The sequence below is a fragment of the Ostrea edulis genome, chromosome 6 (genome assembly GCF_947568905.1).
Source record: "Ostrea edulis chromosome 6, xbOstEdul1.1, whole genome shotgun sequence".
NCBI lineage: Eukaryota > Metazoa > Mollusca > Bivalvia > Ostreida > Ostreidae > Ostrea > Ostrea edulis.
Genome location: NC_079169.1, coordinates 4598563 through 4625688, shown reverse-complemented (window position 1 = coordinate 4625688; position 27126 = coordinate 4598563). Strand labels below are relative to the sequence as shown.

Here is a 27126-nt window from a genome sequence, read left to right as displayed (position 1 = left end):
TGGCACATTAGATACATCAATTCATGACCTTGGCCATTTTCAGTAGTGTCAAGTTTTACAATCCAGCCAAAATGTTTTTTTTTAGCTGTTACTTGTATATCATTTGATATATGTATATATCTCTTATGTGCATTTTTGAAAATAGGCTCCAGTGTCAAAGAAAAATATCTTACAACATCAGGAGGAGGATGTCGCCTCTTCGTCAAACTCCAAACCCTCAACAGAACCAGCCAAGTCAAACTCCAAACCCTCAACAGAACCAGCCAAGTCAAACTCCAAACCCTCAACAGAACCAGCCAAATTAAACTCCAAACCCCTAACAAAACCAGCCACAGTGGGCAAGATATCAAATAAGACGGCAAGTAAAGAGAACAGTAACTCAGCTGGCGTGGTGAGAAGGCGGTCCACACGCAGGGCTAAACACAAGTAAAGAAAATAAGCAGAGTAGTTGGTGTGGTGAAAGAAAGTCAGCACGATGGGCTAAACTCAAATGAGGACAGACTCCGGGAGTGACTTAATACAGAAGGCCTGTAGTATATTCATCAGATTTGGAACCGTTTACATGTACTTTGTATGTAATTTATCAAAATATATTAGTTATTTGCTATTTTAGTTGGTTGTATATTGTTTAACGTCTCGCTCAAGAATGTTTCACCCATATGGAGACGTCCCCATTGCCGGTGAAGGGCTGCAAAATTTAGGCCTATTGTTGGCACTTATGGCCTTTGAGCAGGGAGGGATCTTCATCGTGCCACACCTGCTGTGACATGGGGCCTCAGTTTTTGCGGTCTCATCCGAAGGACCGCCCCATTTAGTTGCCTTATATGACAAGCAAGGGGTACTGAGGACCTACTCTAACACAGATTCCCACTGAAAAGTATTCAATTGATTAATGATTTTTCAGGGAATAACTATCTTATCTGTTATTATCTAGTAAAACTGGAAGGAATACGAAAATAGTGTTAGTAGTATAAACCTGACAAATGTCCAAGCTAGCCCAGGTGCATTGTTTTCTACCAGTTACAACAAACATGACATAGTTTTATTATTGAGATTATAAACAGTGTACACAAATGATATAGTTGGATTCCAAATAAGAGGGGAAAAAATTGATAATTTACCTCGAAATGGCTTGGGGGGGGGGGGGGGGGAACCAATAAATGAAAGTTGAATTTATACTACATGTATTTCAACCTCTAGAATTTATATAACAAAAGAGTATTGCTACATCTAAAGGCATCCAAACAGAGTATAAATACATGGGTATGTGTGCTTGATTCCGGAGATTTATACTCTATTTCGATGTCTTTAAAAGTACTGACACCGTTACGTTTTCTTAACTCTATCGTCTGTTTATCTATCTATTAATAGATATGTATATATACTGATTTAATAGTCGGAAACATCAAGTCATTCACCAATCAAAGTACAGAATGCATGCAATTTGCATTAAAATACAATTGATCTAAATTAATGATTATATTGTGATTGCTTTTACAAATGAATTCAATTGATGCTAATTAATTACGTGTATGATATATACAATGTATGCACATACTGTACATTTTCATACTATATACATGTATCATGTCCATAGAATACAAAGTTGTGGTGTTTTGATTTGACTGGTGCAAATAAAACAACTTGATATTATAACTTGTGTTCCATTTTATACTGTACCTGTGAAACAATGAGTTTGGAATTAGAAAGTATTTGAAAATGCACAAATTACTTAAAATCAGTAAATATGAAATTAAAATGTTCGTGAAATTCACCATCACCCTTTAAGTAGACTAGCATGTTTTTTTCTCTCTATTTGAAAATCGATGTTTGATCAGGGCCGTAACTGCCGATGAGGCAGACGAGGCAACTGCCTCGTCTGATTTTTTGGCAAAAAAGAAAATAAAATTATATAAATGTTATATTATAGGATATATGTTTAAAATGAAGACAAGCACCTTTGTCTTTGACACCATATTACGATTCTTTACATAGTACAAATGAAACACAAACATGATAAATTGGGATTTAAAAAGTGTCATTTTCAGTCGTAAAGTCAATCGGCGGCCCCCAATCCCCTGCCTCCCCTGATTTAGAACCCTACTTACGGCCCTGTTGATGGAGTTTAATCTTAATTTTATGTTGCGCCTATGTCTTGTATGCCCTTCCCCGTCTTCCATGGAAGATTTTGAAGAATGGACATATTGGTTTCATCGTTTGCACTGTTGGTTTGTTTGTAAGCGTTGTCCATTCAATATCTTGATAACTCTCTCACTGATAAACTTAAACTTGGTTCACAGGGTTAGCCAGGACTAGTAGATGACCCCTATACATTTTCAGGTAAAAGGTTACATTCACACATGCACTTAGCTGTTATCCGGTGGATTACCAGATATGCATTTGTCATGTAGTCATCAAACTTCATATGTAGATGAAGTTCGGTCACCACTTCTAGATAACCCCTTAGTACTGATGTTTAGGTCGTAAGTTGCTGACTTTTTAACATGGATACAGTCATTGTTTGAGCAGTAGATACTGCTGTCGCTGATTGTGATCAAACTGAATTGGCAGGATAGCCATGACAAAGAGATGGTCCCTACTGATTTCAGGTGAAAAGGTTACAATGTTTTCTAAAATCAAATTTAGGTCGGCAAATGATGTACATGTAATAACATTAGGTACCCTCGGTGACCCTTCCCTTTCCCACATCATGTGTGTATCCAGATTCTTTACCCCGAGTTAAGAATGATTTATAACATTGTCAATACATGGTCCATAAATTATCACTTTGGAACCCGAAGGGAAACCCATGGATCGCAAAATTTGTAGCCAGCCCCCCCCCCCCCCCCCCATGTTCATTACAACTACACGTAGTTTGTGACCGTAATAACAGTAGCCGAGGGCATGCTTGATTGTCTTATAAATACCGGTAATAATATTAAAATTTCACGGAAAACCTCGCATTCCAACATTTCCAAGAATGAAGATGCATGATCCTTGCCTGGTACGAGATGTTTTAATAAATTACACATTTCCAAACTTATCTCTTCACAAATTATAAGTCACCTAACTAAATTTACAAGGACCTCTATAATTGCCACCACCTATCTGAAATTTTCGTAGATCAAACAAAACCAAATTCCACCAGGGGAAAGGTCCCTCAAAAAGGCTCCATACCAAATTTGAAAAAAGGCATGTAGTAATGAAAGAAAGTTGGAAATCGCAATTGTGAACTGACGGGGAAATGACAAAAGGTGACCTTAAAGGGTGAAGATAACGACCAATTATGAATCCTATAAAGTATATATAAAATCGAGGACACATCTGGACACACCGGAGGTGAAGTCAGGTGTATAGGAGGAGTAAACATCCCCTGTTTACTAACTACACCGGCCGTGAGTCTTATATCTCAATCAGCGTATATGGAGTAATATGTAGCTAGTCTAAATCAATATGAGAAGAACGGCCTAACATGGTTTGGAATATTTGACTATCAACAGGCTGTATTGAAATACTTCATAATACCATAGATTTTGCACCATACAAGACATGTAGTTATCCAGGTTTTGGTCATTATACATAGGGAAGACTGTCCTTTCATATCTTACATCTGTTACTAGGCTTATTCCATTCAACTGCATGTTCTATGCTAGTTTGGTTGTTGGGAAACTGACGGGACACCATATTGGCTATCCAGGAAATTTATATATTTCAGATGAAGATGTCACATTTATTCCAAAGCGCTTTCGCTTTACAGCTCTTCAGTGGAATTTAAAAACAACAATTATGACATGTTATTGTTGTTCTTCAATTCCCATTGAAGAGCCGTAGAGCGGGAAAACTAAGATTTCATGTGAAATATTTTAATAAGATAAAATGCTTTACCTACACACGAATATTTTATGGTTCTAAGGGATTTCCCAGGACTTGCTGTGTTGAGTAATCAGCAGTACGCGGATTGCATATAGACCTTGATAATGTGGTACACGGACAACCTGAGGTCCATTGTCCTAATCTATACTGTGAGTTCAGAAAGTTAAATGTATGTCGGTGTAGATAACCAAATACCGAAGTTTTACCTTGACCAATTGATGACCACACCTCTCAGGTTGATAGTCCTCTGCTGAAAACTATACTTACTGTCAATTGTGATTAGACAGTGATCATTCGAGAGTATTTCTATTAGTCAGCTGGCCTATTAGAACTATCAGACTGTCCAGTAATTGTTGACAAAAATTATGGCTAATTTTACTTTAGGAATAAAATTAAGAAACTTTAGGGCTAAAATGAATTTTATAACTAAATTAGGACAGTTTAGACATTTGAATGAATATGCCTATAGGTGCAAATTTGACAATAGAAAGAAACTCACAAAAATACTGTAAGTGCAGGAAGAGCATCTTCCAGGGTTCCATATTGGCTACAACCTAAATAGTAACATCTTTGTCACACAGTCACAACCAATAAACTAGCTTGAAACATGGATCCACTGGTCAACTGTCTTCCACTGCATTATCTGAATAAGATCTGCAAACTACGTTATAACACATTTAGTATGAATGCATTTCAAAATTGCGAGAGTAGTGAAATAAAAAATGAATAAGGAATTGACACGAAAAATTAGGGCCTCCTTTAGGATTTCCCCTTGAATTCAACATATTTTTAGCAAACTTAGGAGTGGGATGGGGTAGGGTCGCTGGACAGCGAGGAACTAACTCTAAAAATGTGATCTGCTTGAAAATGTTGGAATGTTTCCATTCCTGCGATTATAGCATAAATACCCAGCGAGAATTAAACACAGCGCCACACCCAAAGTCTGGAAAACCGGCACTGTCTGTAAACAATTGCAAGTCAAGGTCAGAAGTCCAGTCAACCAGCTGATAAGAAGTTACCCCATCAAAGACATCCAAAACAGTAGCCAAGTGTGAATGTCTTTTCTCATTTCATTTGTAATTCTACGTCTGTGGTGTGGCCTTGATAGGCCTCGGGTAGCATCATACAGACGACGAACAAATGCCCTGCTCTATTGCAAAAGTTCAACAACCCTGTAAGCTTTTGCGATTCCTTCAGTGTTGCCCTCACTTTGAACAACATACCTAGCAACTCCTCCTTCCGCTGATCTAACTTGTCATGTAGGATCTTAATAGTCATCTGGGTAGTGTCAATTTCTAAGTCCAGATAGGTCAAGACTGATGTAGGAGCTATTGTCTTTTCGTGCGCCAAAGGCACACCTAAATATGAGCAGACGGAGCAAAAACACATCACCTAGGCACCTGATCCCACCTCTGGTGTATCCAGAGGTCCGTGTTTGTCCGACTATCTATTTTGCATTGCTTATAGGAGTTATGAGATTGATCTCTGTTCGTTATCTCACCTTTATAGGAGTTATGAGATCGATCACTGTTCGTTATCTCACCTTTATAGGAGTTATGAGATTGATCTCTGTTCGTTATCTTCGCCTTTCATGAGATTTACGCAGTTTGTGGTACCATGTCTCCCTGCCAACAAAAAGTAATCTAAATAGTGTACTACATTGCCACTTCCTGACTTTTTCTTAAGAACCCTCTCTAAAAAAGTAGAAAACTCTCTAAACTTAACATATCTAAATGCACAGCCAAATGGTGAACACAATGTATACATTGCTTTGGACTTTAAAAAATCAGATGGATGTACTGGCAACAGTCTAAATGCACTTTTAACATCGTGCTACAAGGGCCCCCTTTCTAAACTTGGCCAATATGCTGAGGGCCTGGTCAAAAGACGTATAATTTACTAAACAACACTCTTTATCAATATAGTAATTACCACTGGATCCTGCAGGTTATGGTACATGATGAATAAGCCTGAAGGATCCATCCTTTTTGGGGACTAATCCTACTGGTAATAAACTGGAGTTAGACAAAGGGAGAATGGTCCTGCCACCTTTCCTAGATGGATTTCCATTATATGAAACAATTCAGTTGCTTTTCTAGCCCCTCCAATGATCGAGGGTTTTGACTGTCACATAAATTGGACCATTGTAAGCTAGTCGGAATCCTTGTGAAAATATAGAAAAGTGTAATAATTCCACTGCTGTACTTATCTGGGTAATCTTTTAAATAACTTTCTAAATGCATGTGCAATTTGTATTGATGTTGTTGCTATGCTATTGATGTCTAAATGACTGTCCTGGTTTTAGATTGCTGATTGTGAGACATGTCCAGATGCCTGTGGTGTGTTGGGTCCAGAGCTGAAAATATTTGAAAGGGTGTGTGTGATTATAAACACTTGATAGAGGGGTGGTTGCGCGAACAATGCAAATATAGATATTTATATGGACGCTGGACAGGACTTTTGACAATATCACTGGAAACTGAAATCGTAACATTTGTTCACTTGGTCCCTGTTCTTGTTACTAAGGGGGATTTTGCATGAACAACCACAGTTTCCAGTCGATGCTAGCAAATGATATACTGGGGTTTTGCTCTTTCTTTCAAATCACGTGACCTGCTAGACCCCAAGCGTACTTAAATGAAGAAGTGGTGCATTCTGGATACACAGTAGAATTTAGTGGCAAAGATTGATGAGTAAACTAGAAATAAATCCGTCCAGATTTGGATATCTATTTGAACTTAGATTTTTGGTCACTGTAAGATTACTATCTCGAAGTCATATGTGTATTGCGTTTCATCATCGGGGTCCGAGTAATTATGAATTAATTTGGCTAGATTGACATATTGCCCATTAAAAATTTGAACTTTGATTTTATTGAGCACATTGCAGCCCAGCTCAAGACTATAACTAGGCGCTTGCCCAGGCGATTAACTACCTTCATTTTCATTGAGATTTTTTTCTTCTCAAGTAAAAGGCAGGCTATTAACGAATAAGTTAATGTTACGGAAATTTGAACAGTCTCGTTCAAACTCAGCATTTCGCAAATTTTATGATCATTACACATGTATAACGATCTAATTTACCAATACAACCTATCATTGGGTCAAATACTGTCTGGCGTGTTTCATACCGATTGTTAGGCCGTTCTTGGTACACTGATTTTGACTACAGATTACTCCGTTTACCTGATCAAGACAGGGCTCACGGTGGGTGTGACCGGTCGGCAGGGGATGTTTGCTCCTCCTAGACACCTAATCATACCTCTGGTATATACAGGGGTCCGTGTTTGCCCTACTCTATTCTGTATTGCTTATAGGAGTTGATATTGATCACTGTTCGTTTATCTTCACCTTTCATCCTACAATGCATCTCTCTTTGTAAGGATTTTTGTGAAGTTTAGTAATCCTGTATTGTTATGGTAACTCGTATTTATTCGTCCCATCGACTGGGAGGATATTAAGGTAGATCGATCGTCATATGATGTCATGATGTCAGAAAATTCCAGTCCCTTACTTCTCTGATAATAGCATTTCATGCGATAGTATTGTACTTATATACCAACTATGTACATGATTGATTGATTGATTGTTTTTACGTCCCGTCGAGAATTTTCCACTCATATCGAGACGTCACCAGCTGTAGCTGAAGTACCACAGATTTAGACCTATGCTTAGCGCTCGAAGCAATAGTAGTGAGGGTTCTTAATCGTGCCAACGCCTGTCTCCGTTTTTAGGTCATATCCGAAAGACCTGTGATTCTCACTTCTAAATGCCGAGCATTAGGCGAAGGAGCAATCACGACCTATTTTAACGTCTTAGGTTTGACGCAGCCAAGGCACAAACTCCCAACCTCCCGGTTACGAAGCGAACGCTCTATCACAACTACCGGTACATATTTCAATACCTTTTGTTCAAAGGCAATAACAAATATATAGACAATGGAGTGCTTGTCATTGCTTACATTGGGCTACTAAACACCCATGTTATTTTATTCATGATTTTTAGTCCAAACAATGTTAATTCATTTTAGAGAAATCACAGTGTCAAAATAATATTGCATTCTGAATTCATGGTCAATGAAATATACCATATTTATATAATGAAACAGCAATAATTCTCAGAGATGATAAATGTGTCGCGCAAAGAGATGATCCCATATTAGTATACATTCTCAATAAATCGTCCATGAAAATGAAAGGGGACGATGATAGGTAAGTACGCCTTTGTGATAGGTTTCATTGTTTTAGGATCAAGAATTATAAGATAACTTTTCCCCAGATTTCCATCTAAAACTGGAACCATGAGGACCCCATCATCCTCTGCCGATCCGGTTGGATCCGGAACAAACCAGCCTTCCATCGGATAATGACCCGGGAGAGACCACGAAAGGTCTCCCGTGGAGTTGCAGACGTCTTTCTTCACGAAAGAAAAGTTTCCCCATACCTTATTGTCACTTTTGAAAACCACACCATAAATATAGCAGTAGTGTTTCGATCGATATTGTTCATTTATGGTGGGGACTTCCAGCATGTTGGCAAAAGGAATACTGGGATTGGTGTCAAATGTAATAGGTGTCATTTTTTGGGCTTTCAAGTCAATCCGGTACCGTGTTAAAGAAGGTTTAAATGCAACGCGATCGCGCTTTGTCTTGTTCATTAAATTATTCATTTCAAAGAACGACACAAGAGAAGCGTCCGGATAAGACACGACATCCAATAGGAGGTTGTTGTCCATTTCGTACGCGTTGACATGATGCATTGTAAACACATTTTCCGTTTCGATCGTTGTCACACTGCCTGTTTTGAGGTCTACGATGTATGCAATGGTAGGTTCGTCTGCGTGAAAAGCAATGCTATCTTTGGGAAAAGAATACTGCAACAATTTTTCAATATCCATGTAAAATGGGCATCCGAAGATAATGGCGTATCGTTCAGTTGTCGAGAAAGAGTGTAAGTAAGGCATCTTTTTCACCTTCCACTCGGCAATTTTTTCCCGAATATCTGCAGACTTTGTTCGAACTAGGGTAAATTTATGAGGCATTCCTGGTATAATGCTAAGACTCTGCAAAATGGTCAGGTGATGGTTTGTACCGTATTCTCGTACCGGATGTGCCACGGACATTACACTTACGAAAGGGAAACCTGTCTCAACTCCCGGAATGTTTGGCATGCTGTGACGTATTGTGTCTAGCGTGTAGCAATCCACTACGTACAACTTCCAAGTATCACTGAGAACCACGCAGTCTCCCGAGTAGTTATATACATTAATATTCATGTTGTCCAAACCGTGAGATAATGACAGCTCCCTTTCAAGGAACCCCATGGACGGTACGAGATCATCGAAAGTCTGATAGGGCGCAATGTCATTGATTCTTAATGATTCGTTGTAACAATCACTCTGTACAAATCTTGAAGTAAAAAAAGCGGACCCATTGCCAGGAAATTGCCAAGAATATAGTTTTCCAAATCCGTCGAACAGGTTCAGGAAAGAACGCTTGCCCATCTCATATCGCGCAGGTCCGTTACGTATCTAAAATTACCAAACATAATGCTAGTCTGAGAAGTTTTAAATATTAAATCATTGTCTAACTTGTGCTGAAAGGATACAAACCACCGATTATGTTTATTAAAATTTGAGGGACAGAGTACGAATATCTGTACATATTGCTTTTATGATATTCACAGATATACTTTAAATGTTAAAAGTTGAAATTAACAATAATCACATTTACTAACCAAAGACCCTTTTATCCATTTCGGCACAGGTTTATCGAATTGTAATGGTTCCTTTTGAGTTTCATCCAAAATAGATGTTCCAAACAACAAGTTCCATCCGGGCGTCTGCGCCAGACAGAAAGCACAGCAAAGGGCCAGTAGAATTAGACAATGCATCATGAAGACACGGCGTATCACTGCTAGTCTTATAAAGATATCAGATTTATCGGCTTATATACCCGGTCTCGTCACTATCTATCACAATCTTGGTAAATACCGGTTAATTTACCGCGGATAAAGATCCTAGCATCGAAAGAGCAGAGCAAAGTAGATCTCACTTAGAATATTTTCTTCTATAAAGAAATCAACCAACAAAATTAAAATAATGCTTACGCTTTAATTCACTATAGTATTGAACGCTATTGTACGAAATGCTGTAAACAGCTAGTTTGTTTATAAGGGATGACATGAGAGGTCTGAAGAGGTGATCTGGTGGAGTGGAAACTGGGAGAAAGACTCCTTGAAACTCCTCCGACATTGACAAATTAAGACCAAGCTTTGACACCTTAATGGGCTATCGGGGTTCGAATCTCAGTAAATGAGAAGAAAAGGGCAATAGAAATTGTGCTTTAAATATAAATACAATTTTAATGCAACTTGGTTTTACAGAAATTCAGAATAAACAAGATATCGGTGAAACACTCTTGCAATTTGTCAAACAAGGAATTCCGATCAAGTAAAGCAGGAATATTCACAAAGACAGCAAAGACAGAGAGAGGAAAAGTTCATTATACGTAAGTGATTGATGGACATGGTTTACAATGTTAATTCAAGAAAATCATATCTTGTGACGTATCAAAAATTTATGTTTAAACTACGACTATCCTTATTTTAGCATTAGATTGATTGATTGTATATTGTTTAATATCCCCACTCATATGGAGAGCCAAGACCGGTGAGGGGCTTCCATTTAGGCTTATGTGCGGCGCTTACGGCCATTGAACAGTGAGGGTTCTTTAGCGTGCCACAACTACTGTGACACGGGACATCCTAGACTTGCTCAAGTCTCTATGTTTAATAATCATTGCTCTCTTTAATACTTTTTAATAATGCCAAAATATGTTTGGTGACGTTTAATGATATTTAGACTTCTGAAGCACAGAAAATTTTTAACGAAATGATAAAGCAATAAAATTAAACAACATAGAGACTTGAACAAGTCTAGGGACATCCATTTTAAAGATCATCTCCGAGGACCCTAGACATTCACACCTTTTCGATTTTGATTTATTTCTTGTCGTATATTTTGTCTATTCATCCTAGAAAGAACCGTTAACTATAAAAGGATATGGCCATTACCAACAACCATCCAGGAAAAGCTATTTGGAACAGTGGAGGACTTACAGAAGACCACCAGATTCGTAGAGGAAGCAGAAATCCAAGTGTAGAGGCGAACGACAAGAAGAAGAAGAAATTATAATATATACCTAGAATATCTGTACACATTGTGACAATCCAAATGCGGTGAACGTACCAAGAAGATATGCATTGCACGCTGATCGGAAATATTCTACAAACAAACATGTATTCGTTATCAAAGGTTATTCTTAGTTCAATGGCTACTGTGTATCTGAAGTATTTCGTCATATCATAAATCAATAACAATTATAATCAAAAGGTTGATAGGTCAATCAATAATTTATTTAATCTCATCACTACTTTACAATGGTATACAGATATATAAACTAAAGAAACAAACAGATGGTCCATACATAATAGCATATACACGTACGGTATGCGCCATGCGTGCGTGCGTGCTTATGTGTGTCTGCATGAATTAAGCATTGCTGTTCATATACCCTTATGCATTTTCATTTTTTTTTAATATCTAGTATATTCTACTTTTATTTCCGTCAGAACTTCCGGTCTTTGATAGTCGTATTATATTTATCAAGGTTCATACGTGAATAGTTCACATATCAGAAAGTGACTATGATTTAATTGGTAAAGATATCGAAGGCAAAAACATTGAAAATGTAAATACAGTAAGGGGACATGGCGTCAAGTTTCCAACACAAGAGAGGCAACTCTTGCGAAAAACCTTGACAAATTTTTAATACGCGTTACATACGCGTTTAATACATGTTATGTAACGATGCCGTGTTTTTCTCACCCCACCCCCGTCATATATGATAATGGACGCAAACACTTCGTCTGCAACCAAAACAAACCCCCACGGCATCTTAGATTTTGGTTCTTATTAGAGATAGAGATATATAAAGAAAACACCGACACCAAGAGGACTACCACTAGGTGCTGTAATACGAAATCTTATACACCAAGAGGACTACCATTAGGCGCTGTAATACGAAATCTTATACACCAAGAGGACTACCACTAGGCGCTGTAATACGAAATCTTATACACCAAGAGGACTACCACTAGGCGCTGTAATACGAAATCTTATACACCAAGAGGACTACCACTAGGCGCTGTAATACGAAATCTTATACACCAAGAGGACTACCACTAGGCGCTGTAATACGAAATCGTATACACCAAGAAGTAAGAAAAGTTAGATCATGTTACTTCCAATTAAAAACCCCAAAGAAAACTGGTTATAAGAGCAAGCAAATAAGTAATGAAAAATATTGTTTTAAACATTATTGAACAAGTACACCATGGAGATAAAACTATTAAAGATTGTTTTAACAGTTTTACCCTACAAATATACAATGGATTATTTTTTTGTCCGAACTAATTTTTTCCAATAAAAGATTGATGTTTGGAGTGATTTGAAAAGAAATATTGGCCTTTGAACTTTACTCTCAAAATGATTGAATTTGAGATACATGGGTAACCTTTGATGGATGTGGTTTAAACTATGCATTCACAAAAATGACCAACGGAAGATGGTATAGAAACACCACAATACTCTTGATTATATTTGTTGCAACTTTTTTCCATTTCGCAATGTGTTTTTATGTGAATCATAAATGCGCGTGAAATCGGTATTTTTGTCATTGCGTAATTGGATCCGATCATAAATGAAACACAATCGACTTTACAATGCTGCAACCACTATTACGAAACGGGACTTTGCCTGGGTATTTCTCGCAAACAATTGCAATATAGGAGACTATTTTCATTTTAAAGCCAATGCAGGAATGAATTTTATGACTATCCGTTGAGCAAATATCAGCATTGTGTGGCTCTAGTATTGTACAAATCTCGAGAGAGACAATTCAGGTATTGGGCGACTCTTAATGGTCAAAGCAGGTATTAGTCCAGTCAACGGCCAATGCAGGCATTTGTCCTCTCTTTGCAGCGTTGATACAGACATTGGACTACCCTCCTAGGATCTTGAGTAAATGCAGGCATGTATGACTACACAGTCATGAGCTAATTCAAGTATTGGACCACTCTGTCAAGAACCAATACAGGTATTGGACCACTCTTTCAAGGTTCAATGCAGGCACTGGGTGACCCTCTCAAGGTTCAATGCAAGCACTGGACCAGTCTCTCAAGGTTCAATGCGGGCACTGGACCAGTCTCTCAAGGTTCAATGCGGGCAATGGACCACTCTCTCAAGGTTCAATGCGGGCACTGGATGACTCTCTCAAGGTTCAATGCAGGCACTGGGTGACTCTCTCAAGGTTCAATGCAGGCATTGGACCACTCTCTCAAGAGCGATCAAATGATGTTTATTTTAGGAAGCGGTTACAAAGCCATTTTGTATTGCATCTATTCTTGGCAGGGTATATGCCCTCATATTCCTGGCGTGTCGCCTGCAGCAGCACATGATTTGATATCCTCTTCTTTCAGTAATCAGACTATATTATGTTTCTCATAACAATTCGTTATATTGACTGTGTTTTCTACTCTTTTGGCCTTCAAAATCGTCAGGGTATCCTCCTGGAAAACCATGGGTTTTTATTTATACCCTGGGTCTTAGAATTTGCTGTCCATAAACTGACGCAGCCTCTCTCCAGGGACACCTCTTTTCACATTTCTGTAAAATATAATCTGATGATATGAAATTGTATTGCCACACTGGAACTTCATATAGAGGTCTTGCTTCCACTGTATCTGAATAGTTTTATTTTGATAAGCACACAGAAAAGCAGTTTTCCACTAGTCTGTTGAAATCCCAATGGGCATGACTGTACTAGTTGACATGTTTATATATATATATATATATATATATATATATATATATATATATATATATAGATAGATAGATAGATAGATAGATAGATAGATAATAGTTACTTTTCGCAATGATCGGTAAAAGTATAGGTAAAAAATAAAAATGAAACACGAAGACGTTTAGTAAAGCTTTAGCGTTTTCATTTCAAATCTTCTTTACTAAACGTCTTCGTGTTTCATTTTTATTTTTTACCTATATATATACATATATTCATACGAGGTAGAATTTATTTGAAAGCTTCTACATGAGAAGAAAATAAAACTTTTGCTGTGGCCTTCAATCGTCATTTAGATATATTAACGACGTTTTATCTATTTACAATAATCATTTTCATTCATGTTTCGATTCGATATATCCTAGTGAACTCGGAATACAATACACCGCAGAGTCTTCTACAGCTGTCTCGTACTTAAATATTTTATTGAACATAGATGCTAATGGCAAACTAAGAACACAACTTTATGACAAACGAGATGACTTCAGCTTCGCCGTTGTTAACTTCAAATAGTTATGTAGCAATATTCCATTATCATCTGCATATGGTGTCTCAATCGGAACACCTCGCCCTTTACTCCATTACTTCATAAAAACTTTTTATGAAGTAAAGGGCGAGGGGTTCTGATTGATGGCGTCTATGTCTCTCAATTGATTCAATACGCAAGAGCATTACTCTGCTTATGATGTTTAAGGCATATGTGCCATATTAAACAGTAGTTTGCTTGATGTTGACAATTTGACCAAAGTTTTGTCAGTATGATGAAAAATAATGCGATTTGACAATTTAGACAAATTGAAGTAATAATGATCTACTGAATGTAAGGAGAAAATGTTGATTTGCTAATGCATATATATATGGAACAACTGTTATGGTAGTTGCGTGCAAGCGCGAGAGAAAAATATTATTAGATATTTTGGGAATTACGGTTTATAGTCCTACTTAATGGTGATTTCATGTTTGAAAACAAACAAAATCACACACACACACCCCTTCTATAGCTCAAAATGATTCTCTCTGCCCTGTTTTCCGTCTGACTGTTTGTATTGCTAAATGTGTCATGTCAACAGCCTGCAGGCCGCATACTCTTTAACGTTGCCTTGTAGTTGTTTACTTTCAAAATTCAGCGGGCAACGTCACGTGATCATAAATATTTCAAAATGGGGCGTTCCCTATCCAACAAAGAGAATACATAATTAAATAGGAAAATGGCTTGATTACTATCTAATCCGATTAAGTTAAATTGCATAATTTGCAGAAAGTGTATAACTTTTATAGCTTATTATAAAATGTGCTTTTTATTTCTACGGTGATATCCAAAGAATACGGCATATATAACTTTTAATCGAGACATGCTGCTAACTAACAAGTTGATGTTACAGGAGGTTCAACAGTCTCGTTTAAAGTCAGCATTTATTAAGCCATTCTTTATACATTGATTTTGACTACGGATTACTCTGTTTACTTGATCAAGATATAGGGATCATCGCGGGTGTGACCTGTCGACAGGGGATGCGTACTCCTCCTAGACATCTTATCCCACCTCTGGTATAATAGCGAAAAAAGTATGATTTCGAAAAAAAGTGTGGGATTAGCCCCCCCCCCCCTCTCTCTCTCTCTCTCTACACCCGAGCTGTGCAATTCAAGTTAATTATATTTTCAAAAGATTGAATCATGCTACGTGGACCACCCGATTTCAATAGATAGATTACATTAGATTCGGACTCGATATAATATGCAAATAACATGTTCCGTTCATTGTCCACATTTGTGACACGATAACAAGGAAGTTAAGTACATGTATTAGTAGCATATTTCTTGCAAATCTAATTGTGTTTGGGTCGTCGAACATACATGTACTGATAAGAATTAATAATGAAGAATGGATTGTATGACATCTTGATCCTGATGAAAGGTGGATATAACGAACAGTGACCAATCTCTTAACTCCATGAGCAATACAAAATAGATAATTGGGCAAACACGAACCTCTGGATCTAAATAGGTTTGTTATATCATGACTCTGCCTGCGAAAACAAACACATATATCAGTAACTAAAATTAGTGTGTGCCTAGTTTTTCTAAATTGCATTTAATTCTTTGTCACTTTTTAAAATTGGCACCTAATTACAATCAGATATAGTAATACTATTCCTTATATATTGACGCTATGAATTTGAAGACCGAAACGTGTTGTGCGATGGGGAAATAACTCGCATTGCATTGATTGTACTTTAAAATGAATTTCAAAGATATTCCTCCCCAGATTTACTAACCACTTGGGTAAGTCTTATATAAGGCACACTGATTCTGACTACGGATTGCTCCGTGTACCTGATCGAGATATAGGGCAGGTGTGACCGGTCGGCGGGGATGCTTACTCCTCCTGGGCGCCTGGTTCCACATCTGGTATATCCAGGGGTCCGTGTTTGTCTATCTCTATTTTGTATTCCGAATAGGAATTAATGGATTGATTACTGTTTATTATCTTCACCTTTCATCCAAGACATTGAATATGAAAAAATGGTTGAAAATATTTATACATGTAGTTTATAATTACTTTTATATCCGTATCATATCATAATTTCCACAAGTTCTTGGGGTTGAATCAGATGTAAGCGAATGGTCTTTACTTCCGAATTAAAAAAGACGACTCCGTTTTCAAGGCTCATTTTGCTAACACGATATCCGTGATTTTGTGTTTAAGAATATTCATTCGCGGATAGTTTTTACTTTCCAGATTTCCGTTCTCAGCTTTATTTTCCATAATTATTTTGTTTGACTGAAGCATGGGATTCAGTATTCCCTCACTGCAATGATTAGGATTGGTGATAGGTCGATATCCAGTAGCATTACCAATGATCTTGAACCTGACCCTACGCTCTCTAACTGAGTAAACCATACCCATGCAATACAGTGTAGACCACTTTGTATAGATCAAGTTAAAACATATATAAAGCACATTTTCAGTCTGTTTGATTAAATATTAAGTACTTAGCATTCTGATTTTCTTATCTTTAGTATGTAAAGGAAACGTTTGTCTGAAACAACCAATGGTTCTTGCTATGGATCATATCTGTGGAAATAGTTTCCTTGTGGCCCAGATTTGCCGCGTCATAAAGGTCAGAGATTTCTGACCTCTACGTAGTCTGAAAAATAGCCATGCTGGCACCAGTTGTTTCTCTGTTGTCGCTGTTGAGTCTGTGTCGTGCCGAATTTGAAATAGCTTGTGTTTGCACAGTGCAGAAAACAGGTAAAGAAAATATACATGTATTATAGAGTAAAAGGAATAAACAGTTAATTCAATGTTACATTTGATGATGGAAAAACCGATCCTTAAACAGATGTTTTCTGAACAGATTTTAATTCCAGTATAGGAAGTGTGACTTGCATTTTACAGATTTTCTTAGTGCTTGGAACACCATTAACAGAATGGGTTAACAATTCGATAGGCACTGTAAGGCGTAGAAATCGTTTTTAAATACAAAATATTGTATTTGGGCTACTCTGAATCTCCAATGTGACGATTTGAAGCGACCAACCTGAATACCAATGACTGTTAATATATTATGAAGTGCTAGGCTTTGTTCCACACATATTTCGCAAATCCTATGATTGTTATTATGATGTGATTTGCATGTACAACGTGTCATTATGTAAAGTACTGTCTGACGTTCGTATCACTTGTCGTTCTTTACACACTGAGTACGACTACGGATTACTCCGTTTATCTGATCAAGATATAGGGCGAAAAGCGGCTGTGAACGGTCAATGGAATACCTGATCGTTTTGGTCGCCTGATCCCACCTTTGGTGTGCCAAGGGATCCGTATATTCTTTATGAGATCGATCACACACACGTACACTTTAAGGGGAAAATGTTACATATTTCATGTGTTTAAGTATCGTTACTATGGTGACCATGTTTCTTTCATCAAAATTTAACGGATGCATTTTATTCCTGTGATTTGTTCAACATGATGAGTGGTAACTTAAACAAGTTTGTCATTTTACAATGTATCTTTTAATTTTCACCAGTATTCACTAAGTATGATATTGTCCGCTTTACTAGAGCAATTTCACATCGAGGAGTGTAACAGATTAGACGAGCACATTTTGCACGGAAATTCATTGGAAGGAGTTGAATGGAGATTTGGAGAGGACTGTTTGTCTACTGTGAAAGGTATTGGATCTGCAGTTAGTAGCACTGCTGTCAATGTATGTTGTGTACCTAATTGTACATTTTACTAAACCTATTTGTTATATCAATTCAATGCTAATTTCGCGCGGAATCACTATCTGGTAGTTATACGCCGGTCGGGACTTAGTGATTTGGGGATCGGCTTAGCAACTGTGAAGCCCCAAGGGCGGATCCAGGAATTTGTGAAAGGAGGGGGATCTTACCATTAATTTGGTTTTCAAAGGGGGTTCCATCCTCAAAGGGGTCAAACCCCCGGAACCCCTACTCTGGATCCGTCACTGAGCCCTGTGTTCAATTTTTGAACCCATCGCCACATCAAACCTATGATGTTTAACATAGGTAGTGACTGTTCCTTCGCCGGGCGTCCGGCTTAGAAGCGAAAGCGACAGGTCTTTCGGATATTAGAATTTTCAGAGTAGCATGCTTAGGTCAAATTTTGTGGCACCACACCGAAAATTGGTGACGTCTCCATGTGAATGTGAATGTGTGAATGAAAAATTTGGTTTAGACATAAAAACAACTGAGAATTAGATTCGTCGTCTTTCATTCTGATGATTATCGTTATTTACGGGTCTTTACTGTGATAAAATCGCTGTTGGACATTTTTCTAAACTGAATCTATTGTTTTGTCAACAGAATTTAGTTTTGACAGAAGATTTCTAATTCCTCACGTTCTTGACGTAAACATTGGTTCTGATGGACTTAAAGTTGATACAGCTGTAGGAAGCGCAAGCGTTGGAAAAGACGGCGTTGGAGTCGACACAGTTGTTGGGGGCGCAAAAGTGGGACCTAGTGGAGTCTCGGTAGATACTGTTGCTGGTGGGGCTAGCGTCGGTAAAGATGGCGTATCGGGCAATATCAACACACCACTAGGTGGAGCTAGCGCTTCTGTTGGCACTGATGGTCACGTGAGCGCTAGCGGAGACGTCAACGTTCCAATGGTAGGAAGTTTAAACGGTAATATTGATGTAGATCACGGAAAAGTCAGTGGAGGTGGTGGTGGTTCAGTTACAATTGACGGAGTTGAGGTTGGAGGTCATGTTAATGTTGATAAAGATGGGGGTGTCAGTGGAGGCGGCAGCGTTGGTGTAAACCTGGGTCCTCTCGCTCATGCCTCGGTTGGGGTTGATGTTGACTCTAGTGGTCATGTATCAACTGGAGTAGAAGGTCATGCAGGTATTGGTCCACTTAGTGTTGATGGAAAAGTTTCAGTGGATCAAAATGGAAAAGTAACCGGGTCAGCTACTGGAGGTGCAAGTCTTGGTTCGCTTGGAAATATAGGTGGTAGCCTAAACGTCGATTCAAGTGGTGTTTCTGGGGGTGCCACCGGAAATGTGAATGTTGGTGGTGCTAGTCTTTCAGGAAATGTTAATGCTGGACCTGGTGGAGTAAGCGGAGGGGCCACGGGTTCACTAAATACAGGAATCGGATCGCTAAGTGGACAAATTAGTGGTGGTTCTGGTGGCATGTCTGGAAGCTTAAGTGGTTCTGCTAATGTGGGAGGTCAAAGTGTATCTGGGAGTGTGCAGGGAGGTGTTACAGGTGGCTCTTCATCCAGTGGGTCTAGTTCCGGAAGTTCGTCGTCTTCCTCCAGTGGGTCTAGTTCCGGAAGTTCGTCGTCTTCCTCCAGTGGGTCTAGTTCCGGAAGCTCATCCTCATCCTCCAGTGTGTCCAGTTCCGGAAGCTCATCCTCATCCACCAGTGGCTCTGGCGGTGATCCAATGTCTTTTATGTCATCCTTTAACCAGGCTATGATACAAGGACCAAAGGCTTTTATGCAAATGTTGCAGAACATGCAGAGTGGTTCTTCACAAAGCAGTGAGTGTGTCTTGGAAATGCATTCCTATAAACTCTTATTACCATTTTTCATAAATGTTTTGTTTTAAAACTTTCATGAGTATCTTTGATCAATTGTATTTCAGGCCCCACTGGATTTAATCCTATGACCTTCAATCAGCAAGGTATGCGTGGTTTTATCATGCATGCATATCTCACTCTCCAATTTTACTAAGTTTGCTCCCCTGAGTAATACTTTTACACAATGCCTGAACGTATTTATCATTAACTAAAAGAATTGTTCCATATCTTTATTTCATTGCAGTTGGGACAGAAGCTTTCCTTCAACAAATGGCAAAGACTGGGTAAAGCCTATAGTCTGTATGTAAGCGGTAAGTGTTGTAATCCACTCAGTTCTTATATATATATATTGATTGATTAAATATTGTTTATCGTCCCTCTCGAGAATATTTCACTCATATGGAGACGTCACCACTGCAGGTGAAGGGCTGTAAAATTTAGGTCTATGCTCGGCGCTTATGGCTATTGAGCAGGGAGGGATCTTTATCGTGCCACACCTGCTGTGACACAGGACCTCGGTTTTTGCGGTGTCATCCGAAGGACCGCCCCATTTAGTTTCTTCTTACGACAAGCAAGGGGTACTGAGGACCTATTCTAACCCGGATCCCCACGGGATTTATATATATATATATATATATATATATATATATATATATATATATATATATATATATTCTCCATTGAAGTCATCAGTTCGCAAATTCTATGGTCGTTATTATAACGATCTAGTTCGTCAATACAACCTATCATTGGGTCATATGCTGTCTGACGTGCTTCATACCGATTGTTAGGCCGTTCTTGGCACACTGCTTTTGACTACGGATAACTCCGTTTACCTGATCAGAATATAGGGCTCACGGCGGGTGTGATCGGTCGACAGAGGATGCTTACTCCTCCTAGGCTTATGATCGCACCTCTGACGTATCCAGGGATCCGTGTTTGTCCAACTATCTATTTTGTATTGCTTATAGGAGTTATGGGAATGATCACTGTACGTTATCTTCGCCTTTCATGTACACACTTTACAACGTAAACTCGACCAATATATATATATATATATATATATATATATATATATATATATATATACATACATGTATATATAAAGTGAACAGGATGGCGGATCTAAAACTAGCATTCCACTAGCATGCTAGTTTTAGATCCGCCATCCTGTTCACTTTATTAATAGGAATGTTTTTGTTTTTTTTGTATTACCGTATCAGTCAATATATACTACAAATATTCTTTACAGGTTATTAGGCTCGGTGTTCCGCTTGTCTCGCTGTTTTTGTGTATTCATTTTTCAAAATAAACTTTTTAAAAGAATAACCGAGATGTATTTTCTTATTTCATTTTTATCAGTTTATTTAATATATCATTGTTATAATAATTGATGATACTCTAATATGAAATAATGATATGAAATTAGGAATGCGGAAATGTTGCTAACTGAGCAAAATCATACCCTCCAATGAAAAGGTGACTAATGTGAAAAATATTGTGTCGACCAATGAAATGTTGCGTTACTTACAGGTAATATATTTTTTGGTTTTCCAGCGTCAAGTGAAGGTATACATTTTTAGAAAACAAGAAATATTTGTGAAAGAAATTCTATGGAATAGAAAAACGTAACATAGCGAGTTAGAATTGTAGATATGTGTTTTTGCACTCAGAATAAGACCCGTTCTTACAATTTCGTCTGCAAATATATGTTTTTATTATTTGTTATTCAAAGAATAAGTTTCTCTTCTCATATTACATTGTAGAAAACATTATACAATTATTGATGTTTTTGAGGTCAATACGATGATTTATACACCTGAGGAGTACAATATTCACCGAGTCCGAAGGGCAAGGTGAATATTGTACTTTAAAGGTGGCTAAATCATCGTATTGACCTCAAAAACAGCAATTTTGTTTTATTATATGCTTAAATGATTAAAAAACCCTTCAAGATTGTTTTTTGCTTTAATTGTAAGTTTCTTAGCCGAACCCAGTGAGAAACGCGGAATTTCATTGGACGGCAAAAATAAATATAATCGATCGCATCAAGTTGGAAGTTCACGACCTATTTTTGGTCCTATGTGAAAAAATTAATTCCTTATGTTCACCTGGAAGGTCACGTGGAGGTAAACTTAACGTAGTATGATTTCTACATTTTTGGATCTCAGCCAATTAGAGAGTTAGGAATTATTCAATCATATAATAATTGATATTATTTGTCCTTTCATCGGATTGTGCTCAAACCAAAGCTCATGAGAAGTATATTGTATAAAAATGCGATATGATATCCCTTTATTTGAAATATTAATTAAATGAAAAACCACATCAGGATATGGGGCTCACGGTGGGTGTGACCGGTCAACAGGGGATGCTTACTCCTCCTAGGCACCTGATCCCACCTCTGGTGTGTCCAGGGGTCCGTATTTGCCCAACTATATATTTTGTATTGCTTGTAGGAGTTATGAGATTGATCACTGTTCGTTATCTTCACCTTGCATCAGATGATTTTCTTTTTCCAGATCTGAAACGTTTACATATGTACATGGAATAAGTGAACAGTGATTGAATCTTATAAATCCTATAGATAATACAACATAAGGAGTAGAGCAATCACAGAACCCTGGAAACTCCAGGGGTGGGATCAAGTGTCTTCGAGAAGTAAATATTCCGTAAACGTAATTCGAGAAGTAAATATTCCTTGTTGACCGGTCACACCTTTCTTGATCAGGTAAACGTAATATCTAAAATAAAGATGAATATAAAGAACGGCCTGACAATTGGTACATTTTTGTATTAAACACGTCAGATAGCATTTAACCTAACGGAAATGGACGCTTACTCCTCCTAGGCACCTAATCTCACTTCTGGTATATAAAGGGGTCCGTATTTGTCCAACTCTCTATTTTGTATTCCTATGAAACTATGAGATTCATCACTGTTCGTTATCTTCACCTCTTCATCATTATAATATCCATAGGATTCACGAAATGCTTACTTTAAACGGAATGTTAAAACTTAACACATACTTACATGTCAGTATTTTGCCTCGGTTTATATATTGATCATACTAAGAACATTTGGGTTCCGTTTTTCCAACTGGAAACCAGCATGGAAAGATGTAAGTTGGGAAATCGTACCCATATGGAATAACCTTTTGCTATTATATAGTCTACAGCCGTTATATACAAGCTGGTTTTGAGATGTATCTTGGTAAATCATTTCCTATGATAAAGAACATAAAAATGATACTAGGATTATAGTGATCGATTGTTTCATTGGTGAAAACACATATCGGTTCATATATATCTTCGATGAGTAATAAAGATAACCGAATCACTTGAAATATATTGCAGATACATAATAAAGATATCTAAAATAATATCCATGACAGTACTTAACCTGATCGTATTTGAACACTTTAATACTTATATACATACACATGATAAGACTAATACCGTACTCCTCTTATCTTTCGACTGATTAAGATTTCAGGGCTTGACCTCAAGTTAATTCTTCTATATGAAAGAACAGATTAAATGGAAAAGTGCAAACATTTTCACATGCATATAATTCCAACCTAAAAGAAAACAAGAGAATAGCATTTCATGAACACGTTTAAAATTTGGTTTGACCTGTGATTGTGAATATTTTCCTTCAGCTTCAGTTAATGTAGAAGAATATCTTGCTAGAGTATATGAGTATGAGTGTAATCAAGGACGAATGTGGAGATTTGAAATTTTGTAAGTATCGAAAACAAAAAAAACCCCAATTATATCTATCTAATTCATATTCAGTTGAACGTTGCATGTGATTTCTTCTACAAAAATATTTTCTTGACATTTTGATTTTTTATACAGTATCAAAAAGGCTGTTGTTTGGAAGCGTAAATGTTAATGAAAAATTGGGTTTCTGGAAATAAAAACGTCGCAGCAGGAAACCATTCTGTTGGTAGGCAATCTTAACATGGTCTCAACGGTGTGCAGGTGCAAAATTGAAGAGGGAACCTGGTTACTTAAGTGATCATGTCAATGTTGGAGAAGATGGTATTAGCGTCTGTGGTAGTGGTAGGGTCTGGTACTTTTCAGAGTAACATTAATGTTGGACCAAATGTAGTCAGTTTGTTGTGGGTAGATCCGTACGCAGTAGTGAAGGAAGTTTAATTGGTGGCGTTACTAAAAGGTTTAAGTGGAGGTGCAAGTGATACACTGAATATAGGACCTAGTTCAGTCTGTGGAAATTTTGATGCTGGCTTTAGAGGAATTAATGGTAATGCTAATACTAATTTTCATATTGGATCTCTCACCAATATTGCTATTGAGCTTGGTAATGTTCAAAGCAGAGCTAGTGGATCATTAAAAGTACGATCTGGTACATTAATGCCAACATTAATGCTGGTCATCAGCAAATTAGCTGGGACCTTGGCCGTTCCTTTTAACGATAAGTCTAACAAGTGCTAGTGTTGTCCTAATTGGGACTCTAAACATGGGATCGGCTTCCTTAAGTGGTAGTATATCTCCACGTCCTAATAGTGTTAACGGAAGTGCAAGTGAAACCCTTCATACTACTTCGGGTTCACTTTGTGATAATCTAGTTCGTCAATACAACCTCGCATTGGGTCAAATGCTGTCTGACGTGTTTCATACCGATTGTTAAGCCGTTCTTGGTACACTGATTTTGACTGCGGATAACTCCGTTTACCTGATCAGGATATGGGGCTCACGGCGGGTGTGACCGGTCAACAGGGGATGCTTACTCCTCCTAGGCACCTGATCCCACCTCTGGTGTGTCCAGGGGTCCGTGTTTGCCCAACTATATATTTTGTATTGCTTGTAGGACTTATGAGATTGATCACTGTTCGTTATCTTCACCTCGCACAATATAAACTCGGGTTGGGTTGGAAGCCTCACTGGATCCATTAACATCGGTAGAGTACGAGTCAGTGGACATGTGAATGGTAACTCGGGATCTGGGTTCTCGGGAGGATTCAATATCATCACTGGCGTGTTTGGTCTGAACAGCTGGAGGTGCTTTCATTGAATAAACAAAACACGATTCTGCGATATATTTAGATATTTTGTTTCTATAATGGCGATACTCTAAGCTACTGACGAATAAATTGATGATACAGGGGTTTCAACAGTCTCATTTGAAATCAGTATTTCGTAAATTCTATGGTTCATATGATGATATTATTTGCAAATACAACCTGTCGTTAGGTTGAATGATCTTGCGTGTTTCATACCAATCATTAAGTCATTGATAACATACTGAGATTTACAACGGATTACATAGTTTACCTGATCAAAAGAGAGGGCTTACGTCAGGTGTAACCAGTGAACAGGAGATAAGAACTCCTAGGCACCTGATCCCACCTCTGGTATACCCAGGGTTCCGTGAGAACGTCTATCTGAGTCTTCCGGACGAGTTTTATTGGATATTCGTATCGGATCACAACGCAATTTCTTTTTGACAAAAATACCTTTAACATTTACCAAATAAATCATATAAAATGATTGAGAATTTGTATTACACCTCCGATGGGGAAATCATACTCCAGATGAGATGCTTTGAAATTCTGGTGGACCGATCCATTTTGATAAAGTTTCAGATACTGATGGCATGAAGCAAATTGCAAGTCGTACATTGTTAGGCCGTTTTTGGCACACTGATTTTGACTACGGATAACTCCGTTTACCTGATCAAGATATAGGGTTCACGGCGGGTGTGACCGGTCAACAGGGGATGCTTACTCCTCCGGGGCACCTGGTCCCACAGGGATCTGTTTGCCCAACTCTCTATTTTGTATTGCTTATAGGAGTTTTGAGATTGATCAATGTTCGTTATCTCCCCCTTTCATGTAAGTTTTAAACCATTTTTTACTTGTGCTATCCTTTGTCCACCACTGCAGAAAAAGATGCAGGTTTAAAGGATTTCCTGTCCCAAAAAGGAGATGGCGGTCCCCAAAAAATTATGATACAAATAGTCTTATTCAAGATTTACCTAATGAAGAAGATTACAAACCCATAGATCATATTCGAACGTATCAAAAATAGAACACACTTAACCAGATCTTCTGAACTGAAATGATAGACATGTATATTTTGTTGATGTAGCTACTATATGACACTGCATAAAAAATCGAGAACAAGCAGGTGTTTCATTAGCTTAAAATCAGAAAAACTTAAAATCATACCGGGGAGATACCAAGAAACTGGAAACTATGTAAAACTTATACGGTACCAATTTTGATGCACCAGATGCGCATTTCAACAAATAATGTCTCTTCAGTGATGCTCAACCGAAATTTTTGAAATCCGAAATAACTATGAAGTCTTAGAGCTAAATATAGCCAAAAACAGCGTGCCAAAAAAGTGGAGCATATATTGAGAATATACCAGAAAACTTAACACCATACCAGGTTAATACCAAAACAACTTAACATCATACCGGGTTAAGACCGAAAAACCTAACACATACAGGATTAATACCGAAAGACGTAACACCATACCGGGTTAATACCGAAAAAGTTAACACCATACCGGGTTAATACCGAAAAACTTAACAACATACCGGGTTAATACCTAAAAATTTAACACCATACCGGGTTAAGACCGAAAAACTTAACACCATATTGGGGTGATACCTGAAACTTAACTATCGTTAAATAGTCATTCAAAGAGATGGACGACGGAAAAATCAGCTCAGGTGAGTTAAGGAGGTATGCTACACCAGAAAAATTCGATATGGATGAAAAGTGGAGGATATATACAACAATATTTTGAAATTGAAAACTTTCATATTTACTTTATTTAGTCAAAAAATGCAGTTTTACTTAGTACAAATCAATCTCGAAAAATTAAAAACCCCTGCTGGACTCGGAACACACGATCTACAGTTTAGCAGTCAATGTGTTAACTTACTGAGCTACTCAGTTTGGCGATGATTTTTCAAATGAATAGACAAATATTGCCGTTATTTATATTTTCATCCATGTTTTGAAAAGAAGTCAGTAATTATGAAGATGTAGATTCATTTGTACGATTATATACACCAATGAAATAAACTCAATATTCATGGCTATATGAATAAGTTTTATATTCAAGAAGATACTTAATAATAATAGCCTTTATTTACTCAGGATAACACAAATTAGCATATAGCTAGTTTCCATTGTGGTCCTGCATTAAAACATAAACAAATATAAAATTAACATCTAAAATTGGTATCTAAATATGGATATATGACATAAAAGGAAAGAAGAAAAAATAGCATAAG

At 37.6% G+C, this 27126-nt stretch overlaps 3 protein-coding genes across 5 annotated transcripts in view; 2 read left to right on the top strand and 1 right to left on the bottom strand.

Moving 5' to 3' along the window:
* The window catches only part of LOC125646009 (condensin-2 complex subunit D3-like), a 70749-nt gene extending 69098 nt beyond the window's left edge, over positions 1-1651 (top strand). For all 3 annotated transcript variants that reach the window (XM_056141324.1, XM_056141325.1, XM_056141323.1), the window contains one exon: positions 146-1651. In XM_056141324.1, coding sequence (XP_055997299.1) covers positions 146-430 — 285 coding nt within the window. In that variant the 3' untranslated portion in view covers positions 431-1651. The remainder of the gene's footprint in view (positions 1-145) is intronic.
* Positions 1652-7860: 6209 nt separating this feature from the next.
* On the bottom strand, positions 7861-9763 carry LOC125645413 (beta,beta-carotene 15,15'-dioxygenase-like). Its single transcript, XM_048870895.2, has 2 exons — positions 9608-9763; positions 7861-9401 (listed from the first exon to the last, which is right to left on the bottom strand). Exons 1-2 carry the CDS (start codon positions 9761-9763, stop codon positions 8031-8033), a joined length of 1527 nt encoding a protein of 508 aa, XP_048726852.2. The 3' UTR covers positions 7861-8030.
* Positions 9764-16884: 7121 nt separating this feature from the next.
* Positions 16885-21177, top strand: LOC125646729 (uncharacterized transmembrane protein DDB_G0289901-like). The gene is made up of 6 exons (XM_048873242.2): positions 16885-17044; positions 17863-17973; positions 18628-19809; positions 19914-19952; positions 20093-20159; positions 21101-21177. The coding sequence occupies exons 1-5, from the start codon at positions 16954-16956 to the stop codon at positions 20134-20136; spliced, it is 1467 nt and encodes a 488-aa protein (XP_048729199.2). The 5' UTR covers positions 16885-16953; the 3' UTR covers positions 20137-20159; positions 21101-21177.
* Positions 21178-27126: the final 5949 nt, after the last annotated feature.

Excerpts from the sequence above, each read along its gene's own strand:
- LOC125645413 (XM_048870895.2), bottom strand. The coding sequence starts at position 9,763 with ATGCATTGTCTAATTCTACTGGCCCTTTGCTGTGCTTTCTGTCTGGCG. Across the intron at positions 9,402-9,607 it reads AATGGATAAAAGGGTCTTTG|ATACGTAACGGACCTGCGCG; the intron begins GTTAGTAAATGT and ends TGGTAATTTTAG.
- LOC125646729 (XM_048873242.2), top strand. The coding sequence starts at position 16,954 with ATGCTGGCACCAGTTGTTTCTCTGTTGTCGCTGTTGAGTCTGTGTCGT. Across the intron at positions 19,810-19,913 it reads GAGTGGTTCTTCACAAAGCA|GCCCCACTGGATTTAATCCT; the intron begins GTGAGTGTGTCT and ends ATTGTATTTCAG. Across the intron at positions 19,953-20,092 it reads TATGACCTTCAATCAGCAAG|TTGGGACAGAAGCTTTCCTT; the intron begins GTATGCGTGGTT and ends ATTTCATTGCAG.